The sequence below is a fragment of the Urocitellus parryii genome, chromosome 6 (genome assembly GCF_045843805.1).
Source record: "Urocitellus parryii isolate mUroPar1 chromosome 6, mUroPar1.hap1, whole genome shotgun sequence".
Classification (NCBI taxonomy): Eukaryota; Metazoa; Chordata; class Mammalia; order Rodentia; family Sciuridae; genus Urocitellus; species Urocitellus parryii.
In genome coordinates, this window is record NC_135536.1 from 179,252,049 (window position 1) to 179,270,104 (window position 18,056).

Consider the following 18,056-nt stretch of genomic DNA (forward strand, 5'->3'; position numbering starts at 1 on the left):
GATTCTTTTTTTTTTTTTTTTTTTTTAGTTCATGTCTTTTATTATCTCAAATACATTACTTGTCTTCTGGTTTGTTGAAGCAGTAAGTCAGACAACACTTGCCACAATAGTGTCTGTCAAAGTGGCTGGTCATAAAAACTCCAGCAGCATATTCATCTGAAGGGCACTCATGGTGAAGGCGGCTAATTTTGCCATTTTCATCCACCTTATAATATTTCAGGACAGCCAACTTAACCTTCTTTCTCCTAGGCTTATTCTTCTTGGGAGTGGTGTAAGACGACTTCTTCCTTTTCTTAGCACCACCACAAAGCCTCAGCACAAGATGAAGGGTGGACTCCTTCTGAATGTTGTAGTCCATCTTCCAGTTGCTTACCAGCAAAGATCAGTCTCTGCTGATCAGGAGGAATCCTTCCTTATCCTGGATCTTGGCCTTTACGTTTTCTATAGGGTCCGAGGTTCAACCTCGAGCATAATAGTCTTCCCCGTAACAGTCTTCCCACCGAAGATGGCGGATCGGAAAGCCAGAATAGATTCTTGGAAATTTTTAAATTCTGATGAAGTTGAATTTATTTATTGGTTTGTTCCAGTAATCTTTTTCTGTTTGAGGAAATTGAACCGTTTACATCTTTTAAGGAATTTGTTCAGGTGGTCTGTTGCCGCATTTAGGGCAGAAAGTTGCTTGTGACTTAGAATCTGGAGTGGTGTGTTCTCTCTTATTCCTGATGTTTGTCATTTGTGCCTTTTTCTTTTTTGCCCCTGATCAGTGTGGCTGGAGGTCTGTCGGATTTCACTGATTCCTCGGCGACCAGTGTCCGTTTCTCGATGTTTCCTGCCACTTTGCTGCTTTCTATCACTGTGGGTTTTGCTCTGGTCTTCATTATTTATGTTCTTTTGATTTTGGGGCTTAATTTTCTGTTCATTTTCCTGATTTCACAAGACAGGAATTTGAAATTATTAACTTGAAGGCTTTTATATTTTCTAATACAGTTTCTCTGCCATAAATTTCCCTGATTGCCACTTTACCTGGGTTAATGCATTGTGACATGTTGTATTCTCATTTTTATTTAGTTTGAAATACTTTACTTTAATTTCATCTTTTGAGTTATTTAAAAGTATATTGTTTAGTTTCCAAATATTTGAGGATTTTATTTCTGCTTCCATACCATTGTGATCAGAGAACATACTTGGTGTGATTTGAGCCCTTCTAAATTAATGAAGACTTCTTTTTGGCCTAGAATGTAGGTAGGTAGACGTGTTTATGTGTGTGCTGCTTGGATGGAATATTTTATACATGTTGAGTAGGTTCATTTGGTGATCATGTTGTTCAGATTTTATATCTACTTATGAGAGGGGCGTTGAAACTCCTGACTAATTGGGGGTATTTCTGCTTCTCCTATAAATTCTATCAACTTTTACTTCATGTATTTTGAAGTCATTGCAGGTGCATAAATATTTTGGATGATACGTTCTCTCGTCTGTTTGACCTTTTGTTGGTATGGAGTGACTTTTTTCATCCCTGGTAAGGCCCTTTGATCAGAAGTCTACTTTGTTTCATGCTAATGTCACCCCACGGCTTTCTCTTAATAACATGGTGCGTCTTTTACCATCCGTTTTCATCTTACTCGTGACAACCCCTTCTTCTTTGCCCTCTTCCCTGCCCTGTCACGTTCATATACTTCAGCCCTAACACTCCTCTCCACCAAAGTGATTGATTATATTTGGAGGCAGGGCCCCAAGGAGATGGTCAAGCTTCAATGAGGCCATGGGGTGGGCCCTGCTGCAGCAGGACTGGTGTCCCTATGCAGGTGGAGAGACGCCAGAACTGCCTGCACACACTTAGCACTGAGCCTCACCACATGACTTCCAGTCCTGCTCCTGGTTTAGTGCTGTGGTTGCTGCATCTTTCACTCCAGCATGTGTTACACGTCCTACTGGGCACTGTTTGTTCTCTTTAGGCAATCACTTACCTTTTAAAGAAGAAGAAAGTCTTTCATGTTACCCGCACATCTTCCATTGCCTGCTCTCCATTGCTTTGTGCAGGTGTCTGTCTGGCTTCCATCCCCTCTGCCAAGTGGCTTTCTCCAAGATCCTGTGGTGCTGCCTCCTGTCGGCTCGTGCATGTCTGAAAAGGTGTGGGTTGACAGAGTGTTTTCTTTGAGTGCCTTTGGGCTGGCTTGGCTCTCAGCAGGAACTCTACTATGTGTGTTCCTCTGTGTGTTGTTTGCCGCCCCACTTTTTCTGTTTTTAAGATTTTATCATTAGTTTTGAATAGTTTGATCATGATGTGCCTTGGTAGAGTTTTCTCCATGTCTCTTATGTTGAGGGTCTTAGAATTTCTTAAGACGATGCCTTTATAGTTTTTATCAAAGGTGGAAATTTTGGGGGTTGACATTTTTCTTATATTTTCTTTGTCCCCATCTGCCTACAGGGCCTTTAATTACATATATATATATATATATATAATTTATATTTATGCATACAAAATAGTTATCTTTTGTAACTACATGTACTTATAAATCATCATATAATCGTATATTATGAAATAGGACTCCGTGTCTGTTAGGCGGTTTGCAGCTGTCCAGCCGTAGCTCCCTGAGGGTGGGTGTCAGTCTTTTTCTCTCTGAGTCTCGTCTTGGGCAGCTCCTGCCTGTTGTTGCATGGTCAGACTCACTCTTTTCCTTCTGCGGGATGCAACCTGTAGTTAATTGCCACTGTGTTTTTTTTCTTTACCAGACGTTGTCTTTTCCTTCCTGTGGTTCCGTTCATCTTCACAGTCAATGTGCTGAAGATTTTCTCTACTTCCATTTTACATTCAAATCATAGTTATAAGAATTGTTTTAATGTCCTCATCTTTTAATTTTGTCATCTGTTATTGTTACTAATGATTTTTCTCCTCTTTATGGCTCATATTGTTCTGCTTTTCAGAGTCCCCTGGTAATATTTATTGAGATTCAAATATTGTAAATTTTACCTTGTTAGCCCCGTTTCTTTCTTTCTTTCTCTTTAGGTAATCATACATATACATATATATTTAAATCTCTGTTGTAGGATAGTAAGGTCCTGGAAATAGTTTGTCTCTTTGGGGGCCTACATTTCAACTCTGTTGAGCAAGATCAGACTCATCTATAGTCTGGCTAATTTTGTCTCATTACTGAACTAGAGCTTTTTGAGGGCTCCTCCTGGTGCCCTGTGAATTTCTAAGATTTTTGTATGTAACCAGGGGGACTATGCATTAGTTAACCTTTTGGTTGCTGGGACAGAATACCCGACAAAATCAACTTAGAAAATGAAAGATTTATTTTAGCTCCAAGCTTCAAAGGTTTCAGTCCATGGTCGGCTGCTTCCTTGTTTCTGGACCTGTAATGAGGCAGAGGACAGCATAGTGGTCGAGTAGAGGGTAGCAAAGCTGTTACCTCTTGACAGCCAGGAAACTGAGGCTGGGTCGGGGCAGATTGAAGGGGCCGGGGACAAGATGTGCCCTCAGGGCACACCCCCTGTGGCCTACTTCTTCCAAGAGGCCCTGCCTACTTCCTGCAGTTTCCACTACTTCTCCCTAATGCCATCAAGTTATTTATCAGTGGATTATTTCACTAATGAGATCAGAGCCCTCACGATCCAGTCACTTCCCAAAAGCCCCACCTCTGACCACTGTTGCATTGGGAACTAAGCCTTCAACACGAGAGACCTTGGGAGGACATGCCAGATCCAGGTCACAACAGTAGAAACTATTTCTGGTTCTCTGTAAGCTCTAGGGATTGTTCCCCTTCTCCCTCCAGGTGGTTCCTTTCTGCAGACCTGGTTGGTGTCCTCACCTGTGTGTGCTAATCGCACTCAGGACGGGAAGGCCCTGCGCACCTCTCTGCAGCTCTGTACTCCGGTACCCTGCCTTAGGAACTCTGGCGGCATTGGTCTCCCAGACTCCATCTCTGTCTCCTCTGGTCTGAGCCTGTTCTCGCTGTGCCCAGCTGGACCCATTGCAGCATTACCCTCCCAGAGTTCCCTGTCCCCAGCTGCCTGCTGTCAGGTGTCTGAAAACCATTGTTCTGTATCCTTTCTCCATTTTTTCTCCCTGCCTTGTTACCAGAAGGGAGAGAATAATGTAAATTCAGTCTCTGTCATTGCCATTTTAACCTGGAGTGGAAGTTCAGTAGTATATTATACTTTTTTCTACATTTTCTTATTCTTCATTGCTGGTGGATACTAATGCAATTAACCTGAAAGTATTATTCTTAAACACTGAGCAACTTTTCAGTATCGTGGATTTTATCAGTCAGGTTTCTTTGAAGCAACAACCCCCAAATCTCAAGGACTTTCAATGACAAATGTTTATTTTTTACTCTTGGTACATTCATCACCTGCCACCAGAAGCTCTGTGTTCCACCTGATTTATTTGGGGACTTAGGCTGAAGGAGCAGTGCTTCTTGGGACATGCCTCTCATCGGGCAGAGAGACTGCATGATGCAGTAAGCCTCCAGCTCTCTCTCTGAGGATGCCTGTGGGGCACTTACTTTGTGTTGGCTGTGGAAGGTCACGTGGCCAAGCCCGAGGTCTGGTGGGAGGAGCTATGTTGAGTGGTGCTGCCTGGGCTCACAGAGCCTGGTGAGGACTGATTGGCAACTCTCCCCAGCCAACATTTAGTGCGTTATGTCAGTAACATGAAATTGGCGGTGATTATTGCTTTGGTTTGGATGAGTGACCCCAAAGGTCTGGATGTTAAAGGTCTGATCCTCAGGGTGGCACTGATTGGCAGTGACGGGACCTTAGGCGAGGAGACCTAATGGAAGGTCCTTGGGTGCATACCCTTGAAAGAAATTATGGGATCTGGCCTCTTCCTCTTGCTTCCTGGCTTATGAATATAACTGGCTTCACTCTTCCACATGCTTCTCACCGTTGCCATCAGCACCTCCACCAGAGACCCCCAAATGGAGCTACTTGATCATGGATTGGGACCTCCAAAACCATGAGCTAATAAACCTTTCTTCTTATAAGTTACTTGCCTCAAGTGTTTCATTATAATGACAGAAAACTGATTAATACAGTCATATTGATTCCATTGTCTTAATTCATATGAGTCCTAAGTTCTGTAATCTTTTATTTTGGAAGCTTTAATGGAACTGAACCTTAACATGTACATTATAAAACAAACAAAAATGATCTCATGCCATCATCCAATTTCATGCCAAGATTAATTTATGATTCACAGTATTCTTTAAAGATTGCCTATCACTTTATTACTTTATTTTTTTTTTTAATTCCTCAAGCTCCTTTGGCCCAAGAGGGAAAGGACTTTATCTCTCCCACTTGCCCTCCAGAAAGTTTCCTCTAGGGTTCCATTCTTCTTCTTTTTCTTCTTCTTTTTTTTTTTTTTTTTTTTTTTGTACTCTTCACGGTAATCTTATACTTCATTACAACTCATAGATTTAATGACTCTTCTGCACTTTCTGCCATTGCTGACTTCCTTCCTGGACTTGAGACAGTTCATTCCTAGCTGGACATCAGTGCCGTGTCCAAAGGCTTCTTGGCTCAGTCCCTGCCTGTTGTTACTTTGCCTTTCTCTCCGCCTCTAGCATTGTTTCCCTTTTCTGCTGCCTCGCCCCTGCTGTCCAGGACACTGGCAGATCAGTTCTTCAACACAGAACCAACAGGCTCCGTGCGCTGCTGCTGCTGCTCGCCTACTCTTCATGTTCTAGCAGTTTCGTGTACCTCTTCCCTGAGTGATCCATGCTACTCACATCCTTGCACATGCAGTTGCTTCCTTCTGCTTGAAGCACCTTTTCCCTCTTCACCTGACTGAGGAAGACACCCACTGACGCTCAGTTCAGGCCTCATCTCCTTTGTGAGGGCAGACAGCCAGCCCTCCTTCCTGCGTGTACCACCAACTCTGTATAAAGGCCCTGTGTGGGACTCGGCTTTTCCCATCTGCCCGTTTTCGGTATGTCTGAGTGCCCTGTGAGCCAGACTCCCCAGAAGCAATGAGCTGTGCCCTGTCTCTGCATCCTTGACATAATGTCTCACACCTGTCAGGTAAGTCATAAATGTTTGATGATAGAACAAATGAGCTAAGAAAATCATACTCAGAATCCATGTTCTTTGCACAAGTGTTTTTGTGTAATAAAGAAGAATAAGCTAATTAAAACTACAGCAAGAAACGTTTTGCCTGTGTCACAAGGCTCTGTCACAAGACTCACTTGAGCAGACTGGTAGCAGTAGACGACCCCCAGTCATCTCCCACAAGCACCCCGTTTTACTGAGATTGGTGTTCACATTGGTCCCGGCATGATCGACAGCCCGATGAACCCAGACAAGACTAAGATAAACTACTTGTCCTCCTGTAGAATAAATATTTCAAATAAAGTCAACCCAAGAAAGTCAAGCCAAACAGCTATTGATTGCTAAAAGCCCGAACTTAAGCCCAATGAATATTCCAAAGTTCACCTCCATGCAGCTTGCCTAAATGGTGATCAATATGCAATTACTGCCCCCTTTAAATGTGTCTTATGCTGCCTACCTGAAGAAGGGTTTCACTTTTAAATCCTTTGTTTCTTGAATTTGCTTAGGCAGGAAAAAAGAGAGAGGCTGCGCTACTCCAGAGGCCTTTGCCTTTAGTATATCAAACAATTCTGTCTTGTTCGTGAGATGGTTTCAATGTATGCTGAATGGTAACTGAAGGTGCCCTGTGCTGTGACCGTCATTCATTTCAAGAGGCCTTTTCCTAGTGACTAAACAATGAGGATTTTGTATCTCAGTTTCCTAATTTCTGCCCTAGTCATCACCTTTGTAAATTCAAATTTGTAAAGTAGGATGCAAAAGTCTAGCTACAGTGAAAACAAATACATTATTTGTCTAGTTTCCTGTTAGAATTTCATGTTGATGCACAAAATCCTTTCCTGCTGAATTTGGAACGTTGTTTACTCTGCTCCCGATGTTTAAGATTTTTCTGTTCCTCTCAAATGCACCTTTTTTATACAGATGCCACACTTAGAACCGTTTGCCATTTCTCACTTGCACTGTTGCCACAGTCTCCTCGCTGTCCTCCCTCCCCCAGACTCGGTTGCTGCAGCTCCTTCATCTCACTGCTGCCAGTGTGAACCTTCTAGAGTGTGTCCATCTGCGGCCTCCCCCACTGACGCCTCTCACACCTTCTCAGTACCTATGGGATGAGCAGGTTCCCTGGGGGCAAGTCTAGAGGCCTGAGGTGACAATATTCTTGCCACCTGTCCTCAGTCATCTTCTTCCTCTGTCCATTCACATCCACCTCTAATTCCCAAACCACGGGCTGTGTATCCACCACTGCCCCAGTGTCACCACTGTCCCTTCCCTTCCTGGCAGATATGCTTTAGATTCAGTGCAAATGTCAGGCACCTGCCATTTGACACCTCTACCTCTCACCTTCTTGGATGTAATTTCTATTACTAAGGTTATAGAAAATTACTTATATTGATAAAAGACAGGGACCTTGTAATCCCTGGCAGCTGGACTAGTTAGTGTCTGCTGGGTAAAGCATGCTTACTAGTAGCCTTCTTTTTCTCAAACTCAGAGACTGAACTAAAGGTCATGTGTGAGTATCTGTGAATTGTTTTGATTAATCCAGAACAAGGAGAAGAAATGTAGGACTGTTAATAATACACCCTATTTTATTTGCTTGACAATATTTCCTATCAAGCACCTTAGTTTCTCTTTGTCTCCTGCAGTTAGAACATAAGGTGCATGAGATCTTTTATCTTCAAAGGAGAGGTAGCCAGTAAATATTTGTAGATTGAATAATACAGGAAGATAAATTATATGTTGATTTGTATTTTCCCCTGATTATTTCACATTAATTTGGCCTCCCCAAATAGATCTAATTTTTTTTAAGCAGAAGCCATGTCTTTGTTTTCTCTTGTATCTATCACAATCCTGAGTAAGTGCTCAGTAAACATTGTGTATTGGCTTGGTTGATTGATTTGCCATCTGTACCAAGATAGGACATGACTGATTTGCTCCTCTCTACCTCAGAGTGTTAAAGGAAAAAAACTAATGTTGTAGAAAAGTATACTCCTGATATGGCTTGGATCTTAAACGGTCTCTGAGGGCCCATATGCTAAAGGCTTTGTTGCTGGTCCTGTTGGGAGGTGGTGGATCTTGAAGAGGTGGGGCCTAGATGGGCACGGCAGCCCACGCCTCGGATCCCAGTTACTCAGAAGACTGAGGGGAGGATCACAAGAATAAGGCCGGCTGGCCAACTGAATGAGACCCTGTCTCTAAATGAAACTCAAAAACAAAAAATAGCTGAGACATAGCTCAGTGGTAGAGCATCTGCCTAGCACGTGCCAGACCCCGAGTTCAATCCCCAGTCCCACAAAAGAATAAAAGAGGTGGGCCTAATGGGAGAGAGTCAGGCCCCCAGCCCCGGCTGCCAGGAAGCCAGCGGCTCCTCCATGGGCCCCTGCGGTGACAGACTGCGCCATCACTGCCCCAAACATGGGTCCCAGCAGCCATGAACTGAAGCACCTGACACCACAGGTCTGAATGAGTCTTCCCTCCTGATAAGGGTTTTGTCACAGCAGTGGAAAGCTGGCTGCACTTAGAAAAGTGTCTGCAAGAGCAGTCGCCCGTGGTGGGGTGGTTATCCTGTGATCTTTGGTTTCAAAGGAGGGATTCCCTTTTATTTTTTTTTAGTAGTTAAATTTTTCTAATTCTAAAAGTATTATATGTTTATTATGGAAAAAACATAATAAAAATAGAAAAGAGAAAATATACCAAAGAGATATACCAGTAGCTGATAAGTGCATGAAAAATTGCTTGATATCATTAGTTAGCAGAGAAATGCAAATGAAAAGTACAAAAGATACCACTTCACACCCACTAGGATGAGTAGAACCAAAAATTCAGATTAGTGTTGGAAAAGTATGGAGAACTCAGAATCCTTACTTGATGCTGATGGGGATGTACACGGTGCAGCCACTTTGGAAAACAGTGTGGCAGTTCCTCTAAAGGTTGAACAGAGTTCCCACGTGTCCCAGCATTTCTACTTGCTCAAGAGGAATGAAAACATGTCTCCATAAAAACATGTACACAAGTATTTATATCAGCATTGTTCATAAAAGCAAAAAGGAGGAAGCAACCCAAATGTCCATCAGCAGATGATAGACAAATCCTGGGTTAGCTATAGTGGTCAGCCAGAGAAAGGAATGAATCGCTAACGCATGTGCTACAGCGTGCATGAACCTGGACAGTAGTATGCCAAATGAAAGAAGCCAGTCACTGGGCCCCAAGAATACATGACGTCATTTACTGGGAATGTCCAGGCGAATCTGTGTAGACAGAACGCAGATCAGTGATTGCTTCGGGCTAGAGAGAGGACCGCTCAGGGTGTGATAACTAAGGGGTATATGGTTTCTTCTCAGGGTGATGAAAATGTTCTATAATTGGAATAATGGTTACCTTTATCTGGAATTGACTGCAATCCATTGAGTTGTGTATTTTAAATGGGAGAATCATATAGCATGTGAATTATATCTTGCTAAAGCTATTAAAAAGAAAGAAAAAGGAATAATAAGTCATCTGTAATACCACCATCCTGAAATAATCTCTCTTAGAATTTTGATCTCTTTTCTTTTTTTAATATTTATTTTTTTGGTTATAGGTGGACACAATGTCTTTTTTTTTTTTTTTTTTAACGTTATATGGTGTTGAGAATCAAACCCAGGGCCTCACACATGCTAGGTGAGCGCTCTACCTCTGAGCCACAACCCCAGCCCATGATCTATTTCTTTTTAACACACCTTCCATATAATTGTGGATATGCTTTGTATGAAATTTTAAATATTACCTTTTGTATTTACTGTAAACTGTTAGAATTTATTTGTGCTTTTACAGACTCCTGATTGTTAACAAGTGTGTAATATTCCATTTCAATATAATATAATCATTTTCTCACTTTGGGCAGTTTTTTTCTTTCCTTTTTTCCTCATTTATGAGACTGAAATAAATACACTTTTTTTTTTTTTTTTTAACATTGGAACTTCCCCTTTAAATGTCTCACATGAAACCTCTTCTTTTCCAGTGAAAAGAAGATCTCCCGGAGCAGCGCCCTCAAAGTGCTGGATCATGCCATGATCGGACCCGAGGGCACGGACAATTGCCATAAGTTCGTTGACATTCTTGGCTTACGAACCATCTTTCCTCTTTTTATGAAATCTCCCAGAAAGATCAAGAAGGTGGGGACCACGGAGAAGGAGCACGAAGGTAGGAGGAGTTGGCGGGAGGGGTTGGCCTTGTCTGGGCTTGATGAGGATCTGGGAAAATGGATGTTACTTTGAGAAACTGCAGGCATTTGGGGAGTAGAGTCTCGAGGGGAAGAGCGCTCCTTTCCCTTTCTGTCTTCCGATTTCTGCACACGTGGAGCAGCAGCTCAGACCCGGGCCCTCACATCACACGTTGGGCTGCTGTTTGAATCCTGGTGTTTCCAGTTGCTTCCGGCCTGTTAATAAGTCTGAGCGGGAAGCTTTGTTTTCTTCACTGCACTTCGTAGCGAGGTGTCTCTCTGATGGAAGACCCTTTTGAAAAGAGTAATGAGGTGGCAACACATGTCACCTCTGGAGTGGTGCTTTCATGTATTTCTGTATTAAAGTATGATTCAGCCAACATCAGGAATTGCCGAAATAAACTATTTACAGCCCAGGTTCCCCTTTTTATGTTTCTCCTCCCTGATGGTGCACACTCCCAGCAAAATGCTGCCATGAATTGCGATGCTGTAACCAGAGTAGTTACTGCTGGGCCAGTCCCTTCCTGTGACTGTCTAGTGGCCTGCCACGTCCCTCCCCCAGTAAAAAGCCGCAGTGCAATCCAGAAGGCCAGGATTTATGAGCGTTGACAGCTCCACTAGAGGCTAGCAGACACTTGCACCAGGCAATTTACATGGTTGGGTGGTTATTTTAAAGAGTGGGAAGGGCGAGGAGGGGCAGAGGTGGTGTGTGAGGTGGGAGGAGAATGCACCCAGCTCGGGAGCTTGGTTGTCAGAAGCAACATTGGTCGCGAGGTTGGGTGAGCCGTGTGTCAGTATCTAGTATCTTTTTCATATGTATCTAGTATCTTTTTCATTCTTTACCCTCCTGGATAAAAGTTTGAGAGCTCTTGTCTTTGTCTACTCAAATTACTGTGTTTTGTCTCCGCCATCTTGGAGTAGCTAAAGGGAAACTAGTGTGGCCTGTCTTCAGAGATCACCTCTAGTGCTGTCCTCTATGATAGATCTCCAGAGAGCGGAAAGTCTGGCAGGGACAGGGAGGAACGGGCAGAGTGAGATCAGGTGGAGACTGCAGCGTGCCTCAGATGACACGTTGACCAGACGCTGCCTGGAACAGCCTAATCCTCCGCCAGCTTTTTTCCTTTCCCAGTGTAACTTACTGGGGCTGTGGGGCAGGGCATGGGGTATCTGGGAGATGTAGGAGATAAAATTGTGCCCTTCTCGGCAGACCTGCCACCTTCCTGCCCCGCTATGTAGGCCCCACAGCCTGTGCAGTTGATCCCTGTTCCTTCAGTTGAGGAAGGAACCAGACTGTGGTTCTGTGCTGGCCAACTGCGTGGCTTTAGAACCTCTGTTTGCTCCCTGGACTGCGTTGTCCTTCCTGATGGATAGAAAGGGAATGAGACTAGTGAATGGGGAGCTCTGCTGTCTGCACTTTCAGACTGTGAGGCCCAGGCCCTACTGTCACGTTCACTCTGAAAGTCCAGATGACTCCTCAAGGACTGCGCTGTGACTGACCTGCTGGCTTCTGCTGAGAGACTCGTGCTGCATCTGAGCGTGCTTGAAGAGGGTGTGAAGGAAACAGCCCTTAGCTGGCTCTTGCTCTGTGTTGCTGGTACTGAGAAGAAAAAGAAGTGACAGATTCAGTGAGCAGCTGTTTTCTTTCTGAAAAACGTGCCCGGTGGCGTGCTGGTAACAGTACATTGGCTTTAGAGTACCCACATTAGGAATTTGATAACATTATATTAGTGAGGGCAATGGCTTGGTGAGACAGCTCCTAGAAGGCGTGTGGACGGTAATGCTTGAGGCTGAGCTCTGCATCCTGAATGCACCCCGCCTCTTGCCACCTCTTCCTGCTGCTGCTGCTCCTGGCAAATTAGTCACCAGACTGCAAATGGTAGGGCGAGAGGGAGGCAGAGCCGGACTGGGCACATCGAGTGAGGTTTCTTTGTTCTGTCGTGTCCTCTAGAGAAGTTCTGTGCTCCGTACCTGCTGGCCATGCTGACGTTAGCACACCAGGATCATGTGCTGGTCTAGAGAGCAGTCGCCTCTGGCCAGTAGGAGGACTTGTGCCCTGCCCAGCTTATCCCGCCCAGGCTTCCACTGTGCTTTTCTCTGACCTGTCTGCCTGGTGCCTTAGTCTTGCCTCAGTCCTTAGTTTTGATGTCCCTTTCTCTGGAGTGCATATCATGTGCCCCTAAACTAGGTTAAAACCTAGGACTTTATCTCAATAGCTATAGAACCAGTGGCCTTGTTACTTCTGGGTCCCCTTGCCTAGGACCATGCTTGACATGTAGTAAATGCACAGAAAATGTTTACTAGGTGCACAAATGAACAGCTACTTCCCCGAAGGATTGTCCCCTGAGGACAGACATGGGTTTGGGGCTCTCCCCAGAACCACACAGGTCGACGTCCACATGGTTGACTTTAGTTCACCGACAGCTGTCCGTCGTCTGCCTGGAGTAAGTGGTCTTTTACCCGCTTGCTTGGAAGCAAATATGAGTAGGTCGCTAGCCCTGTTTGCCTTTGTCTCGTTGGTTTGGTGGTGATGCTGAAGGGCCCCTGGAAGCCATGCCCTTGAGATACCTGCCGTGCGCAGGACCTCCCCGCAGCTGAGGCTGTCTGTGTGGGACTCCTTATTTCCACAGGACGATTCCTCCGTCTGCCAGCCCAGAGCTCTGCAGAGCTGCCCTGCACGCTTCCTTTTCCTCATCAAGCCTCAGGGGCTCGTCACCCATCCTGGTTTCCCTTTCTGAGTCCACTCTGGTCCATTCTCAGCCCCTGTAACCTGAGGACCTTCCCAAACTCCTGCAGTAGCAGCGCAGCCCGCTGTGGCACAGAGGGGTCTACTGCTGGGGAGCTGCTCGATCTCTAAGCTTCAGTCGCCCCGTCTGTAAGATAGTGAGGCTGAATCTACCACACGGCGTGTTGGGAGGTCCAGGCGACATAGACAGCTGGGCCATCCTTTCGGTCATCCATGTGTTGATTTTTGACCAAGGGTCAAAAATAGTCGGGAAGAAAGAGAATTTTTTTTTTTTTAAGAGAGAGTGAGAGAGGAGAGAGAGAGAATTTTTAATATTTATTTTTTAGTTCTCGGCCGACACAACATCTTTGTTGGTATGTGGTGCTGAGGATCGAACCCGGACCGCACGCATGCCAGGCGAGCGCGCTACCGCTTGAGCCACATCCCCAGCCCAAGAAAGAGAATTGTGCCTGCTGGGCGAGCCTGTGCTCCTCCTCTCCTTATTCCCTGAGCACCGGGGCAGCTCAGCTATTGACAGAGCATTTACATGGTGTTAAGCATTATAAATAAGTAATCTGGAGGTGAGCTAAGTAGATGGGAGGTGTGCCTAGGTGATATGCAAATGTTCTGCCATTTTACATAAAGGACTTGAGCATCCAAAGATTTTGGTATCCGCAGAGGGTCCTGGAGCCCGTTCCCTGCAGGGATGACTTCATGTGATTGTCATAGACCCACAATAAAACAGGTTCCTTAAGAAGTGTTACTTCTGTAGCAGAACTGCCTCCATCCTGGCCCGAGTCACGTCCATTCCTTTTTAGAGGTCAAGGGAAGGCTTGGCTGTGGGAGGTCTGGGAGAGGGGCTCTTTGCTCCATGATAATGTGCGGAAATAGGCAAACTCCTCCTCCAGAGCAGCGTCAGAAGTCATACCATGCTAAAGAGTGAGGTGACATAAAACAGCTAGGTTCCCAAGGCCAGCAAAAGGGCTCGGGAGAGGAGAACTTCTAGATTAAGGTGACTCTAGAGAGGAGGAAATAGCAAAAACTGCCTTATAACCTAGAATTGCTGGTAATTTCGTTCCTCTTTTGTGAGTTGGGGTGGAGAAGGAAAAGAATTATTATAATTGAAATCCATTCAGGTTTGCATAATAAAACCTTCAGAAATAGATCAGGGGAGGCACTTAGCTTGGGGGATGGGTTGGAAAGAAGTAATTTGCCCTTGGGTGCAGGAGCGTGACTGGCTGCCTCCTTGGTTTTATAAAGAAGGCACAGTGTGTACGTCTCCTTGGTGCTCACTGCTTCAGAACAGGAGGGAAGAAGAAAAGAGCTGGGATCCAGAAATGGCATCTGACCTTTACTTCTCGTCTCTTTATAAAATTCTTATTAAAATAGGTCCAATTTTCCTTGTATTGCCTCATTAGGTAGGTGAGTTATTGAGTTTGTAGCAGTTCTAGTTAATTGCGCTGTTTTAACATGGTTCCCCTGGAGGCTGTTAAGAGCTTTGGGGGGGTGAGCCGTGGAGCAGCATGTAGGTGTGTGGAGTGCCCGCCAGGCGCATGCACACGTTTCTACCTTATCAGCAGTGACAGCAGTTGATAACAGGTCAGTGCTTTAAAGAATACTTTTCTGTCATCCGCCAAGAACTGTGAGTGAGTCTGGGGGGCCCCACGTGTCAGGAAGCCTGTAGTTCCCTGGTGTTTCTTGGACTCTGAACGTACACCACCCACCAGGGTTAGAAGAGAGAAATGGCAAGACCTTCCCGAATCAGAGGAGAGGGAGGTTAGCCAGTGCAGACAGAGGAGAAACACTTTACAGGTCTCCGTGGTGGGTTGTGCTGATGACCTAGCATTGTTTGGGGACAACTATTATCTGGGCCCCTTCTATGTTCAAGATAGGACAAAGACCCAGGGTGTGGCGGGTCCTGTGTGGACAGGGAGTAGGTGGAGTGTCCGCCTTGGGAGGATGCCCTTCCCAGGTCTCCCCCTCTGGATCCGAGTCCTCCTGTCCCCCAGCCCCTCGTTGTCACGTGAATCAATGGTGTCTGTCACTCCACACGCTAGCACAGAGGTCTCTTACCTCCTCTGTGCTGTTGACTCCCAGCTCTTCAACCCCATTTTCTTTGGCATAGCTAATAACCAGCAGGTAGCGCCACACATATTCAAACTCAGCTTGTTCAAGGCCTTACCTGTCCCTTCACTGTCCCATCCTTTTATGCTTTTCCTGCCCTGGTAAGTGGCACTCCCCACAGCAGAAATCAATGCACTGTGCTTAATTCTGTATTGCCACAGGTCCCCGGTCTTAGGCCCTGTGGTTTCTGCCTTATAAAAACCTCTAGGTCCCGTCCTCTCCTTTGCCACTGTCTCTGCCCTCATCATCTCTCTGAACTTGACTTACCAAGTCTCCCCGCTGGCCCAGTCGTCATGCACTCCCAGAGTCTCAAAGGCACCAACCTGGGTGAGGAAGACGCTCCCTCAGCAAATTTATGGTTTAAGGAAGGGGGAAGGTGGACATGGGAGAAAGTGATTTGGGGGATACTTTTCACAAAGCTGCATTAGCAACTGCAAAGACATCAGACTGTGCTTGGTTGTTCAAGGCGGCAAGGAAACAGGGATACCGAGAGCAGAAGGTGCTTCTGGTGGGAGGGAGACGGGACGTGGGCTGACCCTAAGGGCACTCGGCGTTTCCAGAATGTCTCTGCTCATCTGGTCACATTTGAGCCCTACAACAGCCCTTGAGCTCGAGGTCAGAGTTCTTTCTCATTCTGAAGATGGGGAAATTTTGAGCCTCAATGAAATCATGACTCTAGATCCCACAGTGGGTGAGAGGCTGAATGGGGACTCGGACTCCCTCAGTTTCTGATCACGAATCTCACACTCACTTCAAAAAGACTCTGCCATTGGTCTTTGTTCTCCTGGGTCCAGACCAACTTGCTCCTCTCTGAATTGCTGAAGACTCTCTGATCCGAAGACCTTGGTTCTGATGTTGGTACTGTGACACGTCATCATGGTGGTGGAGACTCACTTATCCCTTCAAGTTGCACAGCTATTAGAAGCAAATGGCAAAGTGACTTGGTGAAATTTTTGTTAGGCATTTCTAGTGTCATAGTTCATGGTAGATGCTTAGTCAATATTGGATGAATTAATATATACATTTATTTAGCACCTGTGGACCATGTCCTGGGATTGATGGGATTAATATCTACCTTTGGATATTGTGAGAATTAAGTCAGTTGACTTCTGCAAGTCTGACGTAGCATGGGAGTTTGTAAGCATTAGTTTATTACAGATCACTGTTTTATGTATTTATTTACTTACTTACTTACTGGGCAAAGAACTTTATTAACTTTATTATTGCTTCAAACTTTATTCCTAGGCTTCTTCAGCTTAGTTAGCTGCAAAGACTAAATTGTGTATAAGCAAAAACTGAAAAGACTGCAGTGTCCAACGGGCTTGGGCTTAAAAATATTAGAGATCTAGATCTTATCAAATCCATAAACAAAACAATTTTAAATGAAGGACTTTGATCCTTCAGAGAATTCTGAAATATCAGCTGCTCTCATACGCCTTCCCAGAATTCCTAGGACACGCCTTCTTCTGAGCTGCCGCAACCTCTAATGTAACTTTGTCACACCGTGATACCTGGGGTATTAAAACTGATCCAGTGGCCATCCTGCATCCCTACCTGTGCACCTGATCTCTGCTGGTCTGAGACTCCCTGAGCGTATAAGATAGAGCTCCCGGCAGCAGCTTCTTCAAATTTATCTTCCTCAGAAGTTAATCAGCTCAGTTTGCCTCATTCTTAGAAGCCTCAAGAGAATTCTCCACAGGATCTGGATCCTCCTCCTCCTCTCCAGTGCAAGTGGTGCTTTTCCATCCACAGATGATTTGGGCAGAGCTTCAGCTGGTGTCCTTAAGCTGGTCAGACAATCTGCACCAGCTGGGTCACTTTTCTGTCAGTCACTTTGTCCCAGCATGGCCTGTGACAGGGATAAGTTCTGCCAGAGGATGCAGGATGGCCACTGGATCGGTAGGGTGGTCACAGTGGACCGCTGTTCCTCTTTAGTACCAGGGACACTGCTCACCCTAACTGCTTTAAGGAGAACTGAAGTTCTTACTCATCTTCTGCAGCTGCTCTGTGAACGCCACCCTCTGTCACCAGCGGTTCCTTCCCACAGAGCGCACTTGTGCCTGCGGCCTGGCGAGCTTTTCCTGGCTCACGATGGTTTCTTTCATCCTGTCACAGCAGAAATGGGACCGTGCCGGGAACTCAGGTTGGCTCTCGGGGAGTCTCAGACCAGCAGAGATCAGGTGCACAGGTAGGGATGCAGGATGGCCACTGGATCAGTTTTAATACCCCAGGTATCTCGGTGTGACAAAGTTACATTAGAGGTTGTGGAATCCCAGAAGAAGGAGTGTCCTAGGAATTCTGGGAAGGCTTAAGAGAACAGCTGACATGTGAGAATTCTCTGAAGGATCAATAGTCCTTCATTCTTACACCATTGAGGGAGTGGCAGAGGGGACACGGGCAGTGGTGGAGACGTGTTTAGTTATTGTGACATGGATGATTAAGAACATGGGCTTTGGAGAAAGATGGGGCTCGAGTTTGAGTTTTGGTCCTGTCATTTACCAGCTCTGTGACCCTGGAAAAGCTGCTTAACCTCTCTGAGTCTTTATTTCCTCAGTTGTAAAACTGGGATCATCTTTGAGGATATATCTCATAAGGGTGACATGGAGACTAAATTAAATAATACAGATCAAATGTCAGTACAGTCCTTGTTTCACTAGTGTTAGTGGCTAGAATAAGGATGGGTTTCCAAATTATATTCCTCTTCCTTCTACCATGTTAGCAGTTGGAAACACCCCAAAAAAAAAATGCTCTTCCTACCCAAAATCTGCTAGTCTACTCTAAACCAATAGTATATGGAATAGAAAATAAAAACCTTATCAGGGAGGATATACCAAGGAGATCCCTGCTGCCCTGTTTAATCTATAACAGAGATTTCAGGGATTTTTTTCTTCCTTTTTTTATTCCTCGAGCTTGAAAGTCACCAAAGTTAGTTGTAGTCAGAACAATGAGCAAGTGAGGAGTGAA

General features: G+C 45.2%; 1 protein-coding gene and 2 pseudogenes across 1 annotated transcript in view; 1 reads left to right on the forward strand and 2 right to left on the reverse strand.

Moving 5' to 3' along the window:
• The window catches only part of Ctnnbl1 (catenin beta like 1), a 155,013-nt gene that overhangs the window by 84,844 nt on the left and 52,113 nt on the right, over window positions 1-18,056 (forward strand). The window contains exon 11 of the mRNA XM_026383174.2: window positions 10,046-10,227. Coding sequence (XP_026238959.2) covers window positions 10,046-10,227 — 182 coding nt within the window. The remainder of the gene's footprint in view (window positions 1-10,045; window positions 10,228-18,056) is intronic.
• On the reverse strand, window positions 56-2,014 carry LOC113178884 (ubiquitin-ribosomal protein eS31 fusion protein pseudogene; annotated as a pseudogene).
• Window positions 16,748-17,197, reverse strand: LOC113178880 (transcription factor BTF3 pseudogene; annotated as a pseudogene).